General features: G+C 46.6%; 1 protein-coding gene across 5 annotated transcripts in view; it reads right to left on the bottom strand.

The window, feature by feature from the left end:
• Nucleotides 1–297: 297 nt before the first annotated feature.
• The window catches only part of SESN1 (sestrin 1), a 73,401-nt gene continuing 49,313 nt past the window's right edge, over nt 298–24,385 (bottom strand). For 2 of the 5 annotated variants that reach the window (XM_052696885.1, XM_052696903.1), the window contains exons 2-11: nt 8,502–8,567; nt 7,433–7,633; nt 6,352–6,534; nt 5,357–5,599; nt 3,970–4,117; nt 3,416–3,528; nt 3,050–3,240; nt 2,640–2,784; nt 1,851–1,904; nt 298–1,416 (exon numbers count right to left, since the gene is read on the bottom strand). In XM_052696885.1, the coding sequence (XP_052552845.1) occupies nt 1,330–1,416; nt 1,851–1,904; nt 2,640–2,784; nt 3,050–3,240; nt 3,416–3,528; nt 3,970–4,117; nt 5,357–5,599; nt 6,352–6,534; nt 7,433–7,633; nt 8,502–8,567 (1,431 nt within the window). In that variant the 3' untranslated portion in view covers nt 298–1,329. Of the gene's footprint in view, nt 1,417–1,850; nt 1,905–2,639; nt 2,785–3,049; nt 3,241–3,415; nt 3,529–3,969; nt 4,118–5,356; nt 5,600–6,351; nt 6,535–7,432; nt 7,634–8,094; nt 8,119–8,501; nt 8,568–13,129; nt 13,259–24,385 lie in introns of those variants that run through there. The other 3 variants (XM_052696919.1, XM_052696914.1, XM_052696894.1) reach the window with 3 other exon arrangements.

A 24,385-nucleotide genomic window follows, 5' to 3' on the forward strand; every position in this document is an offset into this window, starting at 1 on the left:
CTATAAGATAAACCTGTGAGGAAAAAGAAAACCCCATACAGCAGAGTAAGCCTGAATAGCAGGTAGAGAACTAAGGGAAAGAATGAGGGAGGATAGGGGGCAGATTGATGACAGGTCTTCCCAGTAGAGTGAAGAACTTCATTTTTTAAACTTTACCTCCCTCCTGTTGGAAAAGTCATGGACTTTCAGTACCTTTGCTCAGTTACTGTTTCAAGCATTTAAAACCTGTCTTTAACAGAGCGAGCGTGTAAACCAGTAAGAGCAGAAATGCAAACTTAAACCACAGAAAAACACCAGGAGGAAAAAGTTGTTATCTTTATTTAAAAAATACCAATAATACTGACATATTTAAAAAGCAATTCACACTCATACAAAAGTATTCATGTGTTCTCCAAAACCACTGTATATTAAATGTCAGCATTTTAATCATGTTTTGATTTACTAAAAATAGATGGTTTTTAGCCTAGTTATTTAAGCAACTGCAAAAAAATCAGTAAGACCAGCGTTGGGCATGTAACGCAGTAGGACTGTTTGGCAGCCTCGAACAACATTCCCATCCCTTATCACAGCCCCTGAGCAGGGAGCAGCTCACCCTGAAGAAGCCAGACGAGGGGCTGAGTGACACCAGACGTGGTCAGATCTGTACAGAGCTCTACGGACCACGTCCTCTTCTTTCCATTGCACTTTGGAGCTCACCAAATAACGCCGAACGAATGTCCTACAGCATTTTAAGGCTATACTATTTGAGAAAATTGACTGCTATCTTTCAAATCATCAGTGTGGACAGAGGAGGTTTAGTTCTGATTAAAAATACATCTAAATAACAAGGCTTTTTGGAAACCACGCACAATAAAGGCTCAGACAATAGCAGTGCTCGCTTTCACTTTGAGCTCAGCTGGAACAGCCTCTCTGTTTGCTCCACCAGCACAAATAGCAGCATCAAGATTTCCTAAAATTATTCTCGTAGGGAAAGTAAATGTTACCAAGTCCCACTTCTTTTCACGCTCCAACTCCTGTTGCGTTTGCCTGACAAGATCTACATAGCTGTGGTTTGCGATATTGCCACAAGTCCATAGAGCGCCCCGTGCTGGCTGAAGCCAAACCGCCCCCATGGGGCAGCACTTCGGCACAGCCCCGTCTTTTCAACCGCCAAGCGTTCAGTGCCCCTTGGCAGCGGTGACGTTCCAAACATGGAAAGAGCTGAAACTAAGGGAGTTATGGCACAACGGGCATCTTAATTTATAGCTACCATTGGTCCTGAGGCTTCGTATCTTCCTCTGCCATACTGCAGCTGCTCAACATTCCAGCGTCGACAGGCAGCCGGAGACATCAGGTCATATAGCGAGTAATAGCTCTCAGAGCATAAAGTAGTTCGGCTTGCATCCGAGCTTCTACCAGAAGCAAATTTACATGGACCTTTCAAAAGGAAAAGGAGTCACTCTTCAGCACAGTGCTCACAGAAACGTACTTCAGTAAGAGGAAGCCTGTGGGGCTGTGGTTTTCAGATTAGCTTTTGCCTTAGCAGTGGGGGAGAGCTTTGCGTGCTTCAGCTACCCAGAAAACTAAATTAGTTCTATCAGTAAAGCTTGCCGCGGGAGGAAAGATTTAAGAGGTGCTCCACTGCTGCAGCACAACGCAGCAGCAGAGCACAGGGGCGTTCAAGTAGGGCCAGGGTGGTAAGAAGAGCTGGGTAACCTGTAGCAGGCCAACTGCTTTAGCTGGGAAAAAACCAGACAAGCTTTCAAGCACAGAAGCCCTTCAGCAGTAGCTGACTACGTGCAGCTTGGAAACAACTGTGGAAGTTTAGCTTGATTTAGTTAATTAGTTGAAGGCAAAAGGGTGGTTGGTACCTGTGGAGCGGAGGGGGTTGTTAGCAAAGGAAGAGGTGGTAAGGTCGTTTGCCCCTGTGGGTCAGAGAGAGAAACACACAGCTAATTACACACAGGTAATTATCGCCTGGACAATGAGGGAGTGGGGAAGCAGCAGTGAAGCACGGGTGGGAAATCTTAACATGCCGTACAACTATTGCCTCTGCTGAGGGAGCGGCTCCCGGCTGCTACCAGAGGCAACAAGTTGGGTTGCCCAGCCCATCTCTCAGTGTAAGCACTGTGCTTCTGTGGAGGGGAGATGAAGAACCATGTGGTGGGGGGGGATGAGAAATGTTTGGCTGACTGCTCTGGCTGTAATGGCTGTGCCTGGCTTCCCTGGCATTGCTTCCACAAGGATGGTGGGAACAGCTGCCGAGTGCCCGCAGGCACACGTACATTTACAGGCTTTGGGTTTGGGCACGGAGATGCGAAGTATGGGCTTTAAAGAAGGGTTTATGTGCTTGAAAGCTTGTAAGTAAGTCTAACAAAAAAAAACCAAAAACCAACATATGAACTATTTTCCTTCCACCCTTAAACCATCATTTATAGTACCCCTATTACAACTGGGTATCTCAACTATTTTCACGAGGAGTTAAACTATTATCTAGCAAACATTCAGCATGAAAATTATTTCAGTCTGGGGAGGGCTATTTCCTGAATGCAAGCAGAAGCCCAGTACCAGCATTAGCCACATGCTGGCTGGGTGTGTGTGCTGCTAGCAAGGCTAACAGATCTCCCACCCCTGCCCTTCAGAACGCACACGAACGGTACCTTCTCAGAGTGTTCAAACTGCCTCCAGAAGCTATCATACATTCTTTTTGTGGTCTTTTCAGGAGTGCAAACCACGGTCTTGATATAAACTTTAAAGCTGCGGTCCAACAACTGATTAATTTCACCATAGTCATAATCATCGTATCTGTTCGGAATTGAAAGAAACACTTTCATTTTCAAGAAGCAGTTATTTCACTTACGCTCTTTTGTAGCTTCCTATGAGAAAAATCAACTGTTGTATAATTTGTACCACTATTCAAAGTTTAAAAAGAAAACAAAAACCAAAAAAAGCAACCAAACATGCACGTATTTGCTTAATAAGAGTTCTGCTTCAGTGAAAAACAAAACGAAACAAAAAAAAGCCAGTGGTAGGACATGTGACATACGTAAAAGAAAGGAATAAAACTGACCTTATTCCAAACATACAATGAATATAGTTCCAAATAGCTCGTCTTAGCATTGAGGTATCCACATCTTTGTGCATGGCCATTGTGTTGTAAGTCAGATTATAAGCAATGTGAAACTTCTCATCAAGTAGCTGTCCCACATCTGGGTAAAGACGATTAACCAAGGAATAGCCGTGGTCTTCCCAAGAGTAATCCTTAGAATAAGAACAAATGCAGACGTGAACTTGTGAAGGTCTGGTGCTTTTGTTCACTTGCTCGCCTTCTCACCCAGGGGCAGTAAAGTGCAGCACAGCGATTTCTGGGTGTGGTGTGTGGCACACCAAGCAGAGAGCACTTGAAGCGTCCTGCGAGCAGCTCCATCCTGCTTACCTGAGCTCGGAAGGTGGGCACGTGCATCCCGTGTCTGGAGAAGTCCTTGTAACCATAGCTGGTGTCCTCAAAGTGACGAGACACGTCTCTTGTTGGTGCCGATTCTTCATCTTCTGTTAATTTCAAACAGAATTCCACACAATTTCACTAACAACAAACCACAATTGGAACTATTACAGACAAATGGCAGTTTTTATGGTTTTTAACAGTAATACAGTTTCACCAGACTACCCAGATTAAAAATATTTGGTACGGCTTAGTATGACTGCACCCATGCCTCCTTAGAGGAAGCTCCTTGAAAAACATCCAGATTCTTTCTTACAGACTCTTTTTCTCCCTTCTTTTGTGTACATATCATCAAACCTGGCACTACTTTGTTTTTTGTTTTTTTAAAGCATTCGCAAAACAAAACCAGGTGCTCCCAGTCTCAATCCCTTCAATGTAATGGTGCAGTGTTTGTGACATCTAAAGGCTTTTTTCCCTCTGCAATGGTATGTATGTCTTCAAGCAATTTGCAACACTAAAAACATGTATACACACTACATCTGCACTACCTGAAGAACACACAAACATGCTTTCTCTCTTCTCTCTTTCAAAACGTGTAGCCATCTCCTCCTGGCTGGCTTCCTCTTCATCTCTGCACTCCTGCAGTTGCTTCATTTTCTCCATAAGAGCTTCAACTTCACAGACAGACTCTGTAGTCTTGAAAAAGAGACACAAACATTTCATTTCTTTGTGTAACAAAAACTGACAAGTATGGCAGAAATCATCAAGCCAGAAAATTTAAGCAGTTGTGTCCTTCATTTACATCTCTAAATACTGATTTCTCTAGGAAACCAGCTCTTGAGAGAAATCTGTATTGACTTAAGAGTTCACATTTAGTCATCACCTTTTCTGTCAGATCCCTGGTATTTTTGGTAGATTTTAAGAGTCACAGCTTTTTGAAACAGGCGGTTGTACTAAAATTGAAATAATTTCTCTTAATCTAAATGTCTAACAACTGAAAAACGAGGGGCTGTAACAGAAATTCCGATAGAGGAAGTAACCACAATTTACTGCCCAACTGTTACTTTTTCTCCTCCCCTGCTCACATATTGAAGAAAACATTGAAAAGAACAGTTAGAGTGAGTGTAAATGCATATGCAATGAAGTCTCAAAGGCAGGACATAATCTTATTTCACAAGAGTTGTTTTGTCACCACCACATTATACCATTAATTCAATATCTGATTCTGTAAAAATCCACCTGTAAAGAGCAAGATGAAGCTATCTTCAATTCATACTGTTTTCCCCATTTCCTCTTTGCCTTTTGCAGTCAACTCGCTCCTTCAGAAAACCAGCAAGCTCATCAGACAAAATCTGAATGCCATCTGCACGATTACAGTCAAGTCTCACCCCGCAAGGAACCCATGCTGAAAATATGTTATCAGTGCACTCACATCATGCTTCTCACCAACTGGAAGCAAGCACACATCAGTGAGCACAATGCCGCAGGCAGGAAGCCCTGTTTTAGATACAGGGTCAGAAAATGGTGAAAGATCTGGTGCGTGATGCATCACAAACACCTCAAGGCATCAAACGCTGCACTCGAAGGAAGAGCCAACTTTCCACTGTGCACGTGGAAAAAAAAAAAGCACTTCTGGTCATGGCTGCTCAGGCCGTGCATCGCAGTCTAGCTGAGGTCAGCAGCAGTCACTCAGTTAGGCGAACAGATGAGACACAAAGAGCAGACAACAGAGATTGTATCTCCGTCTCTTCCTTCGGTGGCTTCCCATAGCGTCATTTCAGCACCTCCTAAATGTCTCTTTTCAACTGGTTGCTCTTCATCTAGATTAGGCTAAGCCATCCCACTCCCACTGAACAGAAAGGCATCCTCGGTGTGTTTGGTTCACAAAGAAACTACTGCTACTGGAAGAGATTGTTTGTTCAGACAGACACTTACCGGAATACTTGCAGCTGGGCTGGCATGAATGTCATCCACCCCGTGGTAGCCATTTGTGATATCACACAAGCAGTAGTTGCTGACAGAAGGTGGCCTGAAGGTGTGACCGCCTTCGCAGTCGATCTCTGGGCTGATTCCGCAGCCAAACGTGAAGGAAGCAAGGGAGTGGTAGTGTGTCAGCAGAACGACGGCGTGGATCAGCTCTGCCAGGGACCAGCTGTTCTCTTCTGTCTTCAAAAGTTGCTTTCAAAATAACGCAAGACAAAAGCACGAACTTTAAAAAAGGGTTCAGGTGACTCCACCTTCATGCAATTTATCAACACATTTCTTTGCCCGCTAGAATTATTTTTCCTACATCCACAGTTGCTTCTAAACTCTCTGCTGCTGCTAGCATGCTGTGTCCCAGCTGCAAGTGACCTGGTGTTAAGCCACACTCAGATGACTTCTCTCCCCTCTCCAGCCCCCAAACAGCTACTGAAACCGCTGCAGTTTCTATTTAGCACCATATGGTTTGCACCAAAGCCAGGCCAAATTGTGTTGAAATCTCACACCTCTAATGAAAAGGCAACCACAAGAATTGCATATTTCTTCTGCTGGTCCTTGGAGACTTGGAAAACCCTGGCAACTCCTGGCAAACCAGCAGTGTTAAAGCCTAGCACCAGGGCTGGCCTCCCTCCATCTCGTCCTTGTAGGTGGAATGCTCTACATTTGGTAAGAAGCTTCAAACCCCTACTTCCCCTTCAGGCAGGAAAGTGTGGGAGTTTTGGGGCCTCCTGGCAGAGCGTGCATCCTACCCCCAGCCTGCTGTCATGCCCCTGCTCTGCACCTGGCAGGCAGCACTCAGCAAGCACCAGCACCTGCCTCCTCTGTGTTAGGGGGAAAGGGAAGGGCAGAGAAGGAAAGCTGCTCTAGCAGCCACTGTCAGGACAGCACACCCCTCACCCTGTCTGGCTGAAAAACAAGCATACGTTCGCATTACTTGCTGAAAAATTTACCTCGATGTGCTCCTTGGTGATGAGCCAGGGTCGGTGAGCCAACATTTTGTTCAGTTCTCCCAAATTCTGCAGTTTTTGCGGTGCATTTTCCAGACCGTTCAACCATTTGGGGTCTCCACCAACATGCAGGAAGTCATTCACATGGAGGTTAACAAGGTAAGAGCACTGATGTCTGGCTGCAGCCTGGAAGGGAAAACATGATTCTGATAAAGAAAACATAGTAAGTTTGCACTTACGACAATTCCTGTAAGTCATCATTTCCTCCAAATACTCAAGAATAAGACTTGCAGTGTTCAAAGATTGAGTTAAAAAAAGAAAAAAGGAGAGTATAAATATTCCTCATTTGTATACACTCTAATGATGCTGGCCACAGGTGCAACATGCCTACACCCAGGGAGAAGTACAAGCACAGACTCACTGCACTGCCATACTGCACAGTGGGCTCCAGAGTGGAGGAAACAACAGTGCTTCTAGATGAATCTTTGCCAGCTAGAACAAAAGCAGGTTTAAAAGCACACACAGCAAGAACAACTAAAGGGTAGCTTTGCAGCAAAGTGTCATCTTTTCAAGCAGTAATGCTCTTCCCCTCAAATTAAGCTGCAGCCCAAATCTTTAATGTAATTTCAGCAGCTGAAGGCCACTGTGCTGTCAGACTGGAAATGAAAAATTCAATCACTTTGGGCAGATAACTTTCTCAGAACAGATTCGTAAACAGAGGATGGGACCACGATGTCAGAGGGAGGTGCATCTGATGGACCATGCACACAAAAAAGCTGTCTTGAAAACCAGTTTCTGAGATACTAAGGAAACCAAAAATAAGCAACTGTTTATATTTTTATAACATTTTTTTGCTTCCTCGCATTCGCACTGAAGCTCTGAACATCAAGAACATCAAGTACCGGTCTTACAAAACAATTTATACAGCAAACAGGAACAAACCTACTCTGTTCTTCCCCTCAGCTTCTACCGAAATGCCTCAGCAACTAGAAAGTGCAAAACACATTAAGAACTGCTAGTAAAAGAGATGAGAGATAACTGCCCCAGCGGCCTCCTGTGCTTGCTGCCGTGTGCCCCGGCGTACCATTATCCCGATGTAGTGCCGGTAATGAAGAGGGAGCGGGCCGTCCATCTGCAGCAGGTAGTGCTGAGTTTTCAGAAAGCTTTCCAGATACTGTGGGTGGAAAACCATCACCAAGGTAACGTTGTCCAATCGGCCCAGCGTAGCGAAAGAGTCCGCGAACAGCGTGTGCATCATGGCGTCTTCGCTTCCCACTTGAACGGTCTGATTTAACAGAAAGAGCAATTAGCAGTGTTGTCTCAGGAGCGCCAGGAAAACACTGAACAAATGTACTGCCACAGCACCCAGAGCCCCGGTGAAAGGAATGACATGAGACAGCTGTTAATAGCATTAAATCAGCACGCATACAGCCGGGCACACAAAATCCCAAACATTCATACCACCAGCAAAGGGAGACTTTTGCCTTTTTTGCTTTCTCTAGTGCCAAACTTCTCATTTCTAACCCTCACCGTCTCTTTCCCAAATGCCCCAAATTCATCTGAGCTTTCTACAAAAATAGCAAGCTAGCTGAGAAGAAAAAATTTCACTGAGAGGAGAAAAGAAGGAAACAAGAAGCTAGCTAGGACAACGAGGGAGAAATAAAGGAGACTGAAGTTTAAGGCTCAAGAATTCCCAGAAAACCACAGGCATATCACCAACTTTTCCTCTGCTCCAAATCCTCCTACCAGCTGACGAGAAGCACCAGAAATGCTCAGCCACAGCACTTCGCAGTCTGACAGACGGAATGGCAGTGGCAGCTCCAGAAAAACTAACCCCAGAGCAGAAGGGCAGGCACCTCGTGGACCAGTAGGAAACTGCATCCAGACATTCACAAGGAAACAGACACTCCTCCCCAGAACAGTATTGGGTTTCTCTACTGCTAGACAGCAGAACAGGATGTTTTGTAACCATTCCAGGGCTCACTGCTTTTGCATATCAGAACCGTGGCCAAAATCTCACCAGGACTGAATGTGAACACAAGTGAAAATGTTCTGCAGTTCAGCAGCTGTCCTGAAACCAAGTGTGGGTTACTACTAAAAGAGTGTTCCTTAAAAGCATAAAGTTCACTGTGTACTTGAAAACACCACCGCACCTCCTTCTCTGGGATGAATCTGCTTGGTCCGTGTCCCAGTGGTCTAGGAATTCTTATGCCGAGTTCCTAGAAAAGAAAAACACACCATCTCAGCATTCGGTTATAAACAGCTTTTAGCTGCGGTTGCAAGAAAGAAAGGAATATGTCATTCAGAGCAGAGCTTATTTGGGTACTTTGGGTCCTCTGCCATGGGAACTTTTACTGGTACCACTTGTACAAATGCTGATTATTTTCCTCCAAGTGCTTTATAAGTAGCGCACTTGTTTACAGTGCACAGTCCCACTCCGGCAACAGAGAAGTACAACAACAAAGGCCCTGTCAGCTGCAGAAAACATACACAAATATACATATGCACACATGCTCCAACCTGGTTCACAGCAAAGTTGCACAGAGCATTTTTGGCAGGGTGTCCAGGACAAGCTGTTCAGTACACAGCCGGCCGCTGTGCGGTTGTGCCACTGATACAGAACGAGTGCGGTGCTGTGCATCTGTCAGGAAACCAAACAGCTGTAACCCTCGTCAGATCGCTTTTTCCCCAACCTCAAACAGGTCCTAAACTGCCAAAAGTACCCGATCTGTGTTTCCATCAGCTTTCTTTTTGTGATAAGTGGCTGCTAGCAGAGGAAGGGGTTGTTCCCTGCATGCTGCCGTGGCCCCATCCTGCTCCCAGCTGGGGCTGGACCCACGTGTGGCACTGGGGCACTCTGGGCACAGCAGAGCACCCACAGCTCTTCCAGGCTTTGTGCAAACAGAGCCCCCAAAAGCTGCCTGCCACATCCAGCTTCAAGCTTTGCTGCATTTTCCCCACGTAGATAAAGGCTATTAGAAACAAGCAATCCCAGTCTCACTCACTGTTGCATTTTTTTCTCTCTTTAGCTGAGGTTTCTATTTGCACGAGCAGAGATGTTATTAATCAGTTACTGTCCCCTGAACTTTCCCCTAAGTTTTTAATCTTCCAAAAGCTCACAAACACCAGTGCATATCCACGTCAGAGCTGCCAAAGCCTATTGGACTGCAGTGTCCCCCAGCCAGGTGCCCTCACTTCTCCAGTCCCACTGGGATAAATGGAGACCACAAGCAGCTCCTACTGCGACCTCCTCACCTTTCCATGGGATTGCGAGGCCTGTGAGGAAGTTTTCCTCCTCAGGGTCCTGACATTCACAAACTGCTTTTACTGATCTGCTGGCAAGGCCACTTGTCCCTGTGGAATGGCATTTAGAATGTCCTCTCTGCAGAATGGTACAGCTCCTTCTCCCAGCTGCTATGGTACCAGCAAATCAGGGATATCTCACACGCGGACTTGAAGGAGACATCTGTGCACACGCTGCCATTGAGCAGGTGGGCTGCAGCATCTGCCAGCTTCAGCACTCCAAAAGGAATACCTTGAAATTTGATTCCTGACAACTGCATTTTGCTCCTCTTCTGTCCCAGAGAAGAGGCCAAACTACAACGATTACGCTGCATGTGACAGCTCCATCAGGAAGGTTGAAGTGAAAGCCCCCCCCCCAACCTCCACAGGATGACACTGTGCTTTCTGGGGGGGCTGAGGAAGCCGTCTTGCTTTCTCTCTGGTCCACAGATCCTGGCACCAGCTCAGCTCTCAGGAAGCGCTGACCCACACTTCCATTCTGGAAGGGATGTGGCAAAGGATATGTGAATGCTGCACAGCTCACTGCCTCAGTTTCCAACCAGCAAAACAGAGGTGAAAAATCTTTCTTCCTTGAGTGCTGAGAGCAGAACTATACCTCTTGATACAGGGCATTTTGCTGCCACAGCCATAGGGTGTACAAGATCTTGCCCATTAGAAGTCTTCTGAAAACAGTCAGTCATAGAATCATAGAATGGCCTGGGTTGAAAAGGACCACAATGATCATCAAGTTTCAACCCCCTGCTGTGTGCAGGGTCGGCAACCACCAGACCAGGCTGCCCAGAGTCACATCCAGCCTGGCCTTGAATGCCTCCAGGAATGGGGCATCCACAACCTCCTTGGGCAACCTCTTCCTACAGCAGACCTTTCAGAAACCATTTTCCACTACTTTCACATGCAGAATCAGCATTTAGCCATGCTCTTCCCACACTTGTGAAACACCAGGCACCTCCAAGTGCTCCGAGCATCCCAGCATCTCCATACAATAGCAGCAGCACAGCAGTAACTCTGAGCGCTCCTAGAGGCTCTCCCCTTAGTTATACTGCATTCCCACACTTCACAGCTGCTCTTCTAAACATGTTCATCCCAAGGAGCACCATTCCCAGCCCCCCCCTTCCCAGGCACACTGTGGCCTAGGCAGGGTGCAGCACCCAAATCTTCCCATGAAGACGCAACCCCAAAAGCACCCAACCAAGTAAGGCTGAGCAAACAACCACTATTCTGCTTATTACAAAAGCGTAAGTGACTTTGATGTTGTTCCGGGCCATCTGGTTGCACACCAAAGTGGCACCTCTGGAGGGAAGTGAAACTTCGGCTGTAAAAATGCTATGAGGCCAGAAGAGATCACCTCAGAAATCAGAGAAAAGCCACCCCTGGCAGCTTATGTGATGCAGTTCACATCTCTGTATTGCTACTGTTTGTATTTCCACAGGAACCACGTACGCTGGATGCTTGACATTTCTGAATCTCCACATCCATCATCACTGCCATATCTGTGCATCTCACCTATTTTATTCATGCAACATTTCTGTGAGATAAGGCACGTGAATGATCTCCTATTTAGAAAACAAAAAAAAAGAGAAACAGAAAGGCAAGGTGTTTGGGTGAGGCTGCTACAGGGAGCCCGATGGCTCGAGCCGAGCTCTCTTGAGCTGCAGGATGACTTCCTAACCAGCAGACTGTGCCTGCTCAGACTTCTCAGCCAGAAGATGTGTGTTCTATGCAAATTCACACCAAGACACAGCACTTCTGAGGGGAGATGGAGAAGTAACGAGACAAATTGCAAACTGCACCATGCTTCCCTCTTACTCACCATGCTTCCCTTCTCTGTCACCTATCTGGCTCACTTCTTACATCCAACTCCGCAATGCCAGAACTCTGCACAGTGTGCACACTTGTGCTCAGAAGGCAACTTACCCAAGGGCATCCCCTTTACTTACAGCTTTTCTGTATCTTTAAGACTGTGAATTGAGCCCATTTTCAGGGAAATTTTTGAAGTATCTTGTCAGGAACAGCACTGCTAAGTGCTGTAAATTTAAGGCAAGTCAAAGTCATGAGATGGAAAACTGAATGGCAAATGCTTAAAGGGTGTATTTAATACTTGAAGAACAATGTGCCTCAGCACTGTTGGTAACAGAACATCATCAGCTTTGGTTCTGAACGTCTCCAAAAGAAGTGTCACTTTTGAACAGACATTTCATCCTGAAACACAGAAGCAGGGATGCTGGGCTCTTGGAACGGGCACAGCTGCTGCCCCACAGCTAAGCCTAAAACACTATCTCAGCTCCCACCCCTTCCCCATCTATGGCTCCCAGCAACCGAGGCCCTTCCTTCTGTCACAAAACCTCTCCCAAAACCCAACTACTTGGTTGGAGGGGTGAGACGATGGCCACCGAAGTGCAAATTTTCAGTGCTAATCAGGACACACGACGTTCAGGCTGCCCTGGACTAACACTGTGAGTCACCCCGCTCTCCTCACCTACAGTCAGCAACCAGTACCTGACGCTGCACCTCCCTGACATCCTCAAGGAGCAGGGAATCATCTCCAAGGCTCCACAAGCCGGCACTGCCCTTCAGGCAGAAGGCGGCACTCTTCAGCCCTCGCTGCCCCCTCCGCGAGCCGCCGCAGTGGCGCGGACCTGGAGTTTCCCTCACTTCTAAGGATAAGCTGCTGTTTCGATCTCCCTCTACGTTCATCACCTCCGGGCTGACAGGCGCTCGGCTTGAAAGCCGCACTTTCGGTCGCGCGAATACGGCAGTCCCGGCGGCTCCCCCCCTCACAGACGAGTGGCTTTGGGAAATAAACAGATCCGGAAACAAAGAGTATGGATTAAAGACCGTAACTTCTTCTCTTTCTAAGAGAGAAGAAAATATTCCTTAACACCTACATCGTTTCTAAAGACGGGGCTAGACAGAACCGCTGGTTTGTCCTATTCTGTTCACTACCTACACTCAAAGCATCCGCGGCGGCCACATCCCCGGAGCGCATCGCGGTCGCTACGACGGCAGAAAGCGGTGCAGCGGCCCGCCCCGTGCCCGCCCCGGCAGCAGACATGCCCGCACATGCACGGACACGGCCCCAGAGACCGCGGCACCGACCCTCCGGCCCGGTGCCGGTGCCGAAAGGGCAGACTCGGAAGGAAGGTCCGCCACCTCCCCGCCGCGAGCACCGATGAAGCCGGCGCTACGTGCGAGGCGCAGAAGAAAGCAAGTTTAACCGAGGCGGTCACGGCCGCGCGATGCCGAAGCCGAGCAGCCGGTGCTCCGAGGCGCCTCTGCACGGGGCAGCGCAGGCAGCAGTTGCCTGCATTCGGAGTATGCTAGAATAAAAGCCCCGACGTGCGGAAACGAAGGATTTCCCAAACCGGGCTCGAAGGAGCGCTTATTCCTTCCCCGAAACGACGCTGTCGCCCAGCCTAGTTACGCCTGCAACGAGCTCATCTCGAGAAACCCGAGGCCACGTCCCCTCCCCACTCCCTACCTGCCGCTGGGGGCCCGGCCTGCCCACCCTCATGCCGGCTCCTCGGGCCGGGCCTCACCGCGCTCCGCACAGCCCCGCTCGGCTCTGCCGCACGGCCCGCCGCAGCCGGGCCGCCCTCCTCGCCGGGCGGGGCAACCCCGGCCCGCCCCGGCCCGCCCCGCCGACACGACCCCGCACCCGCTCCGCGTGCCTCCTCAAAGTCCCCGGCGCTGTGCGGGCAGCGGCTGGGCTGCTCGTCCTTTCTTAGACCACCGCAGCTCCTTCCCTCGTTTAGCAGGGGGTCCCCACCTTTTAAAGGGCGAAGGTGCAGGAGGCCCAGCTTTGCAGGTAGCTGTGTACAAAGCACGCTGCTGAACAGATCTGGCCCGGCGCCCGATCCCGAGATCGCGGCAGCTCTGGGCAAACAGACGTTTTGCAATGCCGTCAGCAAAACATTCGGCCTTTGTTTGCAGCGCTCCGTGCCTCTGGTCGACACCCGGCGCTGCCGGCTCCTACCTCGCAGGCCTGGGGCTCCGTGACACCCATTCACACACGGCGGTGACAGGTTGCCCAAGGAGGCTGTGGATGCCCCATCCCTGGAGGCACTCAAGGCCAGGCTGGATGTGGCTCTGGGCAGCCTGGTCTGGTGGTTGCCGACCCTGCACATAGCAGGGGGTTGAAACTTGATGATCATTGTGGTCCTTTTCAACCCAGGCCGTTCTATGATTCTATGATGAGTCTCTGAAGCAGACCCCAGCATTTTTTAATCTCTCAAAGCAGTCTTTGATATAGAGGCAAATTCTGCCAAACCGTTTTCTATCACATATTTGGAATTAAAGTAAAATGATGGAGTGGTTTGGTGGGTACCCCTGAAAGTACACATCTAGGGGAGAAAGGCTTCTTCCTGTGATTGGCATTGCCACAGAGCCAATCCCAAGCCTTCACAAGCTGTGGTGCAGCAGCAAAGTGGGGGAATTCCACAATTCTGAACTTTACACTTCTGTAAAGTATAAAATTGAAGGCTGAAAAGCTTCACAGGTGGCTACAGGTGGACAGATCTTGCAACCAAATACAGAAAATACTGAGGATGGTACTGAAAGCACCAATGTGGCTCAACGCACTGATTCTGCACAGTTTTAGTGTTAAATCTGCTCTAGGGAGGCCTCATTGCAGCCTTCCAGTACTTGAAAGGAATTTACAAACAGGAAGGGGACTGACTTTTTACCCAGGTACACAGTGATAGGACAAGGGGGAATGGATTTAAACTGAAAGAGGGGAGACTTGGGTTATATGTTAGGAAGAAATTCCTCACTCAGAAGGTGGTGAGGCACTGGCACAGCTGCCCAGAGAAGCTGTGGGTGCCCCATCCCTGGAGGTGCTCAAGGCCAGATTGGATGGGGTCCTGGGCTGCTGAGGGGTGGCAGCTGGATGATCTTTGAGGTCCCTTCCAAGCAAAGCCATTTTTTCTTGATTTTTTCTTTCCCAAATACCACCACCTGTCTGAGCTGCAGGTTTACTCTGTGGAGCAAAGGGCTGTTCTGCCTCTGAAGGCTTTGCTGCTATGCTAAATTACCTGGAGATGTACAAGTGTCACAGCTCCACGCACAGAGACTCGGCAGTACACTGCTCAGTTTCTCCAGAAGTGAAGTGTGCTTTATAGCTACTTGCACTTCATAAAGTGCTCAGCAGAAGCATGGGAAAAAAGAATGTGATACTGGCAAGGAAGGTTCCATTTGGTGAGCTAATAAAACAAACGGATGAAGAGCATGGTTTTAATTCCCACTGGCTACTTTCTCACTCCTGGCCAAAACATAACAGAGAGACACAGAATGGGCTCCCCCTGCTACACAGACAGAGGGCTGGCTTGGGCTCAGGAAAGCTGTTGAAAAACAAAGTCATTACCTGAAAAGTTGAAATGCAAGAAGATGCCTGGCCCTAAGAAACCTTCCTGGATGTTAGATGAAGTGTTATGCCCTTCAGTGAGTTTGTTAACATCCTTGGAAGAACAAAATAAAGGGCAGCACTCAGCAGTCTGAAGTGCTTTTCTGTTTCCCCACAGTGGCTGACTGCCCTGCCTGGACATTCATGAGGAAACCTGTTCACACACACAGAGACTCAACAGATGCAGATTTTTCTCTACTGTCATCCCAGGGACATTTTCTCCCACCAAACAGCCAACTCTACAGCAGAGTTCTACCACGTTCTTTGCTTTCTGCATCAGGATAGGTGAGGGCAGGGACATGTCAGAACAAGCATGCACAAAGGGAAGAGGAAGTCGTGCAGCTGCCACAAACAAATAAGAGTGTTCTTAAAAGCTCACCCATAGACCCTGGGTCCACAAGCTCTGCTCAGGCCCAGGTATGTCCCTGCGGCAACATCTCAGCACCCTTCTCTGCTTCGTCCTCACAGTGCTTGCACATCTGTTTCCAAATTGCAAGTCTCCTAGATCAAGAAATGGACAGAACCAAGCCACGTGCTGATCTGTAAATCGCTATGCAGCTGCACACTGAGAGGGCTTCCCTTTCAAGGCTACCCTGCGTGACCTGGGCAGTGTCAGGAGGGATATAGCTGGGCACTGGCACAGGGCTTGCTTGGGGACTGACAAGTGTTGCACTCCGTGCAGCTGGGGACATGGGACAGATTTATGGACAGTTTGCATAACTTGAGCTCATGAGCCATTCTTCAGTATGTTTGACCACGTATGTATGCAAGTATACAGAGATCCAGTGGAATGCTCATGAAGGAAAAAAAACAACATTTTTTTTAACATGAAAATATAGATCATAGAATGGCCTGGGTTGAAAAGGACCACAATGATCATCGAGTTTCAACCCACTGTTATGCGCAGGGTCACCAACCACCAGACCAGGCTCCTGAGAGCCATATTCAACCCGGGCTTGAATGCCTCCAGGGATGGGGCATCCAACCTCCTTAGGCAACCTGTTCCAGTGATACCAAGTTTCCTTTGAAACAAAGCCCATATGATAGATACGCTTATGAAGTCACCTCAAGCAAACAACACCTAAAGCAGGGAAACTTACATAAAGCTTTCATAAAAGTTGCTTGTGTAAAAGGATGGCGTTCAGCATCTGTGCTCGCTAGGTTAAGACATCAGAAATGCAGCCTTTCCTTATCGCCACAGCAAAAGAAATGCAGAAATGAAGCCAAAAGGAGTCAGTTAAATGTGAGAAGCCTCATGCTGCATACATGTCTTCACTTACCCTCTGTCACTTGGGAGTGGTGCCATTTCAGCCTAACAGTGTCTTTTGGAGTAAAGTTCAGCACAAACAGATAACTCTGAAGAACTGGCAAGCCAGCATCTTACATTCTTTCCATACAAAAGCTATCCAAGCAGGAGCACTTAAATGCCTGTTGCTGCAATGCCCCAGATATCACATCAGTATCTCTGAAGATGATCAGATGATTCTTCCCCTCAAAGACTTAGAAATAAAAACAGGTGATTCCCTTGTACTCTGAGGTACTTGATTTAGTTCACAGAATCACAGAATGGCCAGGGTTGGAAGGGACCTCAAGGATGATGAATCTCCAGCCCCCTGCCACATGCAGGGCCGCCAACCTCCTCATTTAATACTAGACCAGGCTGCCCAGGTCCGCATCCAATCTGGCCTTGAACACCTCCAGGTGTTCTTAGAAATGCATTTCTCTCTATAGCATTTTTTCACACGGTGGTGCTCGCTTTGGCAAGATGCTGTGAGTTCAGCAGCACGGATCTAAATGCCAGCATTTGAGGCTGAGTGCCCTTGAGCCCCGTGCTGTCTGGAGGCTGCGGATGGTGCTGTGACCCACACACAGCTGCGCCTGCTGAAGGGTCACTGCTCCCTATGGGGACTCTTCCCCTAAGAGCTCCTGCTGGGAGCAGGACGCAGTGCTGCATTCGGTCCATGCAAGCCATCCGGTATTTGTTAGCAGAGATTTGGTTCCGTTTGTTTCTGTTCTATTACTCTTATTTCTACAATTGTTTCAGCTCAATCTGACTAGTGGAGATTAGGCACTCCTAACCACAAACAACCATCCTGGGGGACAGTGACTGCTAGCAGAGCAGCAGGAATAAAAGCATGGGGGCAACGATCTCTTCAGCCATAAGAGATGGAGCAGCCCCATCTAAGCTGGTGCCCCGATGAGTTCACCAGGTGCTTCAGCTGTGACTAAGCAGACCCACACCAGCAGCTGTGAACCTTTCCTGGTGGATTCTTCTCATTCCTGCCTGTCCACAGCCACTGCCCTTTTCATAACAAACTTCTCACCTCCTCTATCCCTTTGTTATTCACTTATTTCTAAAATAGCAAAAATGTTTCTCATGATAACAACAGGGGTGGTGCAGCAATTAAACCATTAATTGCAGTGATGAAAGAATTTAAATTAAATAGAAGAATATCTCATTCCATCAACGGGTCAAGAAAAAATTACCAGAATTTCAAAGCATTCCTTTTTATATAATCTTAACAATCTGATCTGTCAGTCTTCAAAAAGTGTACTCTATTATTAGGATCAGTACATAACTCCAGGGAGGAGGGTAAACCATATGTGATAGATATACCTAAGTCTAAATTCTTGTTCTGTGTGTCAAAAGGAACCAGCTCTGAGGAATGGAACCGCACCTGACACTCGTACAGCAGGGACAAAAACAAGTTGTTTAGGAGGAAAAAGGACTGAAAATGGGGCACATTGTGAGGTAAGTACAGAGCCGCACATAGAAGCGTTCCATCTCATAGTCTTTAGGACTGCAAAGCTGGCAATGCCTAAAACTGCTACAATATTAAGAGATGATATTGTCTCTTCTTGTAACCATATGCCTCTTTGAAAAGCAATTTTTTTCTGTATATAGCTCTTACTCACATGCTGCTCACTACTTACAAGGCAATATCTTCAGTTCTGGAGGGCAAATTATGTGCTACTAATCAAGGGGTTTTGAGTAATTACAAATGAAGCAGTTCCTAGCCCACTGCAGCCCCCCAAAGATGCAGCCTCTTTTCTCTCAGAGCTGGAAGAGGCTGTAAGGCTCAGTTGTCATGTCTGAGCTGCTCTCACATCTGTCTGACTTCAACTCGCCAGGCTCCAGCAACTCCAGTGGCTTTATCTGTTCTCTGAACTATCTGGTTGGTCACTTAGCTTGTTCTGCATTTGCTTAATATTGCTACAGCTCTCAGCTCTAAACCACGTTGTTTTGTTTTTTTCCTCCCCCTCAAACTCTGCTCAAATTTTACCTCCCCTTCTGCAATTATTAGGTAGCAGAAGTATGAGGTTTAATTTATGGGGCTACAAGAAGTAGAGATCTTGAGATTATTCACACTTTGGCAAAGACAAAAACAGATTTATGATTTCTAAGACTACTCCAAATAGGCAGATTAAAGCTTAATAGATTGAAAGAATGCCTGACTAGATTATTCTTTTTTTGTGAATGTATACAGCTCCTCTGATGCTGATAAATAGCAACTGAGCTACAGGAGTTGTTTGGCTTGCTGTGAATATTCCATATCAGAAATGTGGGTTCTTCTACTGACAAGGGCTTGTGCATTACAAAGGAATACTCTGGTTAACATCCCACCCCTCAGACACGTCTCTCCCATATGGAAAGTCTGTGTTAACTGGTTTCAGAACTGACCTTGCTAACTCACTGATAACTTCTGATCTTCCAGTGGATGGAGACTGCAAAGAGAAGGGATCAGTTGTCCAGCAGATTGCCATTCTCTGGGAAATGGAGTATCTGCAGGCTGCCAACCACCCTGCACTCTCTCTCAGGAGTAAATAAACATTGAGATTTAAACAGCCCCACATACACACTTTACCTAAGTTTAAGAGTGTATTTGGAGTTTATACAATTTTCCTTTTCTTAAATGAAATGCATAGCTGTCCAGCACTGGTTTAGCCTACAGATGTCTCTGGTCTCCCCAGACTATCAGGCCAGGCCACAGAAACACCCATGGCTCTTCACACACTTGGAGCTGGGATTCATTTTGTTCTTTCTCAGGCACTTTCTCCCTGAGATGAAGAATGTAAGGAGACAAACACCCTTTCTCAGTTGAGTGAAAATTCACCCTTGGGAACTGTCTGTATCTCCAAGTCCTTATAATTGTTTCAATTAAGAGCAAGGAGATAATGCAATACCTTATTTGCTACACTATTTGGAATGCTGTCAGACTGTTCTTCACCACTGTTTGTGTGAAGATGCTGCTGGAATGCCTGTCCTACATGGATAGAAATTGCCTTATCACTCTGGGCAATCTACTGCAAACAAAACCTTTCACACAGTGCAAATGTGCCCCTTCAAAGCAAGAGGAGGCCAGCTGAATCATCTCTATATGAATTTGTTTCCTATTTCTTTAGAACTGCATCTGACCCCCAACAAAGCCTCATAAGAAGATGGAAAAGAAAACAGGGAAACGCAGCTTACTCACAGCTTCTCACAGGAATCAGACACAGTGGCAAGCACTGGGGAAATAAACAACAAACTTTAGGAGTACTGGAGCATTAACCTGGCTTATTGAGTGCAACCAAAGCAACACAGAGCTACAAGGTTGTGAAGTTACAGTGAGCATGCAGGAGATGCTGTCTCAGTGTCCTATGAAGAAGTTGCTGCAAAAACCTGCAGCACGTACAGGTATACAACCCAGTTGTTGTTCTCCTCACTGGATATCATCTTTGCCCTTGCTGGGGCACAGGTGTGGATCTGGAAAATTGCTTGGAACTCTGAAATGAGGCTCATACCTGACTGTTTTGATGTTAAAGTACAACAAACAAAAAGCTTACTTCTGCAGAGCCTTTGCAAAAACAAGCAGAACAGCAGTTGGAAAATGCTTTGTTACAGTTAGAATTGAATTAACCCTTAAACTCACATATATCCACAGTACAGCCAAAACCTAAGTGATTTTCCTTTCTTAAATAAATTCGGTGTTTTTCCTAAGAAAATAAAAATGACGAGAACAGAATGCAGTGAAAGAATGTCACATCACCACACACATCTGGATCCTCAGCTATTTTTCTAGAGTTTGATTGTTAAAGTAAGATAAAGTCAAATGAAACAGTACAAAACAAATATGGGAAGTACTCCTAGAGATTCAGGGACCCTTATATCAGTAAGAGCAGTTTGGGGAATTGTTTTGTGGCTTTCAGACACTTTGCACTTTCAGGCACGTGTCTTAATACACCTCAGATCAGTTATTAATACACCTCAATCAGTTATTTTGTTTTCAGTTTCCCCATCTAGCTGTGAGCCAAATAATATGTGGTATTTGTCTAACTTTGTGACCTTGGGAAAACCATCAGACCTTTATTAGGAAAAAAATCCCTATGCCTGTAAAGCTGTATTCTCCTAGCATCCTCTGACCTATCCTGATGTTGTAAGGTTCTAAGTTCCTCGAGACCGATTGATTCTATCTCTATATTTAATATACATAGCCAAGAACAGTAATACCACAGCATTTATCAACTCCTTTAGAACATTATCTTGGCAAAAAAGTGCAAAATGAAATAACATAATCCTAGAAGACTATCCCACATCATTTATCTAATTACCGCAGTTAAAAAAAACAGATCATCCTCCACCCATGGTTTCTCCAGGTCCCTGTGGGCCCAGCAGGGAGCTGCCCCCTGAAGACCATCCCTGCCCTGCTCTCATCAGAAGTGGTAACTCTGAAGAACCCCAGGGTGGGCACAGAAGGCTTCCAAACACTACTGATGAGTGCTTTGTTATAGCGTGCCTCTGTTTAGCACAGCAATGCTTCAATATCTCTGTAGATCCTGGAGTTCTGTGGAGCTTGGAGCTTGCCCAGGGTGCCCAAGACAACCCAGCCTGTCACTGAGCTGCATGCAGAACCACTTCTTTGCTCTCCAATATACACTGCCACCTCAGTCCTCTTCTACTGGCCACAGAGAACTACAGAATCACAAAGTATCCCGAGTTGAAAGGGACTCACGTGGCTCCTTAAGTCTAACTGCCAGCTTTCACACAGGACCGCTCAAAAATGAACCCACATCTCCAAACCATTCTCCAGATCCTCCTCGAACTCCGGCACTCAGGGCTGGGCCCACTGCCCCATGCATCCCATTCCATGCCCACCGCCCTGTGGTGCTTTATGCCCCTCTTACACCATGGCACCCAACCCACACCCAGCATTGGAGATGAGGACACACAGAGCAGAGCAGAGCAGGACAAGCCCTCTCCTCCCCCAGTGGCAGTGCAGGGCTGGTGCCCCCAGGGTATGGTCAGCCCTTTGGGATGCCAAAGCACACTGCTGCTCATGTTCTACTTGTCCTCAGCCAGAACCCTCACAAACAATGCCTTCAGGTCCCTGCAGGACAGTCCTAAAATCATGGCAAGTTGGTACTTGTAGCTGAGCTGCTTGGGATCTCAGCAAAGCCACAGACTTTGCTAAGCTTTGCAGTGCTCCCCGCAACGATGGCATTTAAACCTTGGAGCTGCTAGTTCCTTCACCCACTTACCTTCTCCAATACGTATTTACTATTGGAACTAAGTTAAAACAGTCTTGAAACCAATTCTCACACACTTTCTGTTCAAACACAGTGAAGTGTCTTTATTTGTGGTTGTTTTTCAGTTTAGGGTTTGTTTTTTTTTTTAATAAATTAACCACATATTGGAACTTAGCTATAAAACCACTGTTTGTTAACAGTCATCAATTTAAAATAACCACAAGCTATATTGTAAGAGAAAAGGCCACCTACTACTGTTGGACCACCCTGGCTAGTTACTGTACAGCATTTCAAACGATATACTTCACAAGTCTTAAAGGCCAGCACTGTACGTGTAGCCCCTCAGACTCAAGTGTGCTGCAACCACACAAAGTGCATACAGCAGACATACCACAAAAGACACAACACTCTTAGGTTTTGATAGTAAAATCAACACTTTTGCAAACCATCATTAAAGCATTATAGCATTTTCAACTGTCAGAGGAATTACAGCACAATTACAAGTAAATAAATACAAATGCCCACACACAATAGTAAGCAAGTACAAATTTTACTAAGAGTATTAAAATGGGGATGGTGTCCTTCAAGATGGGCTCCGGTGTTTATAGTTGACATTTGAGCTTATAGATCTGTTATACAAAATACAAAGCAATAGCATTCAAACACCTCCTCATGTTGTCAGTAAAGCTACAAATCTATGCCTGCCCTATTTCTCCACAGAGTGACATCTGCCAGTGTGTAACTACTCAGCAGGGCTTCCAAGGCAGCAAGACAGCACAGCAAATGAAAACTTCGACAGGCCTGGACTGCACTGCCAGTGCAGTCTTGCACTGGCAGCTTGCACTGCCAGTGAAGATGCAGCCATGTTCACTGAAGTCTATACCCTAAACTACTAGCAACAAATCTGGTTTGTTTGCTGACATGCCTGTATTACTAACAACAGCAGAGAAGATTTCTCATGATTGGAGTGTATTTATCATCTTGCTGAGAATTTCTCCTCATGGGATAAACTACCACAAAAATCATTAACTTCTTTATTCCAGAAAATGAGCTGGCCCTAAGTATTTACAATTACTCATGTAAATGTATTTTCTCTTTTAGAAGATAAACTTTATAAGAGTTGCAAATTTGACTTTAAAAACATAGACATACTGTCACACTCTTCTGAAGTGGGAATGGCTGAGCCTAACCCAGATTAGGACAGCAGCCAGGACTGACTCCTAGAGCTGTGGCTAATAGGGAATTGCTTGGACAAGTTAGTTAGAATTAGAATTGTGAGGGATCACTGCATGGTGGTTAAAGCAAGACTGAGCTGAGTCCAGGAGAAATCACTTGGGTGGACTTAGACGTGGGGCTCTCAGAGAAACCAGAGTCAGGGGCCTGCACTGAAATTCGAACTGGCAATGACTGACAGGTCAAGCATCAGGCTTGGGATAAAGTGAGAACTCCCGAGGATAGTTAGAAACCTGGCTAGATTTCAGCTTGAGCTTGTATGAAGTCATTTTGCTAAGGCAAAGTGCTCGAATGCCTGCAGCCAGCAGGTGAGGTTCAGAGCTTGTCCCACCAGGAACCGCAAAGGTAGGAAGGTTCCTACCTCTGCGGTTCATCTGTGACAAATGAGAGAGTCCCTAAGGCACAGTTCTGGCCAGGACAGTTAACACTAAAGAGCAACAACTTCTTGTTAGCAGCCATGCACCCATCTGATTGTCATACCATGACTTCTGACCAGCAGCGAACTAGGTCTGAGTTGAACTGGTGATTTGACATGTTTAAAAAGTAAAACTATTGTGTGTGATGTTGCTGAATGTTGTTTCCCAGAGGCTGATTCTCTGCTCTGTAAGAATAAATATACAAAGACCCACATCTCCTGAATTCATATTGCAATATGATCCATATTCTTGCTTTTCTTTCACATATAAAGGCCATGTTTTCTACAGTAAATTCCTTCTCAGGGCTATGGAAGCCTAATACAGCATTACACACCTACACAGGCATTTTCTTAATGGTTGTCTTGCATTAGTTCTGTTCTTGAAATATAATCAAGACAGTACTGGGAGGAAATGTTATATACCAGGGCCACTTGAGACTTCAGGTTGTTTCTGGCAGTACACTGTCCTGGTTCAAAGAAAGGTCTCATACAAGCCATGAAAATTCATTGTCTGACCACATCTGAGCTGACCTGAACAGGAAAGAAAGATATCCCCTACATAAACTTGCACAGCAAATATATTAGGAGTGATGGACTTTGCCCTATTTCACGTAGATCAATTGGACAGTCTCCACATCTGTGAACCTTTCTCTAAGAGACAGAGGGAAGAAGAAACAAGCCAGGGGCAAGCTGCTTCCTAAGAAGAGACTCAACATAAAGTCACTGGATAGAGGCATTGTGTTTCTGGATGGGGATGGAGGCACAGTCCAGGCAGCCAAGAAAACACGATGTAGATCAACAATCTTTGGGAACACAGAAGCCACAAGAAGTAACTCCACTGCACGCAGAACACACCCGGCTCACTGGGCACAGCCTATACATCCTGGTATCACATGTACAGTAGGTCTGTGTGTGACACACAATCACAGAACAACTCAAGTTGGAAGGGATTCATGAGTTCAGCTCCTGGCTCCACGCACGACCTCCCAAAACTCAGACCGTATGTGTGAGAGTTTTGTTCAGACCACTGCCCTGGGCAGCCTGTTCCAACCACACCCTGGTGAAGAAACTTTTCCCAACACTCAACCTGACTCTCCCCTGTCACAGCTCCATGTTGTTCCCTCGGGTTCTGTCAGTCACCAGAGAGAGATGATCAGTGCCATTCCTTTGTGAGGAAGCCA

This window comes from Tympanuchus pallidicinctus, unplaced genomic scaffold (assembly GCF_026119805.1).
Source record: "Tympanuchus pallidicinctus isolate F22 unplaced genomic scaffold, pur_lepc_1.0 scaffold1, whole genome shotgun sequence".
Taxonomy (NCBI): domain Eukaryota; kingdom Metazoa; phylum Chordata; class Aves; order Galliformes; family Phasianidae; genus Tympanuchus; species Tympanuchus pallidicinctus.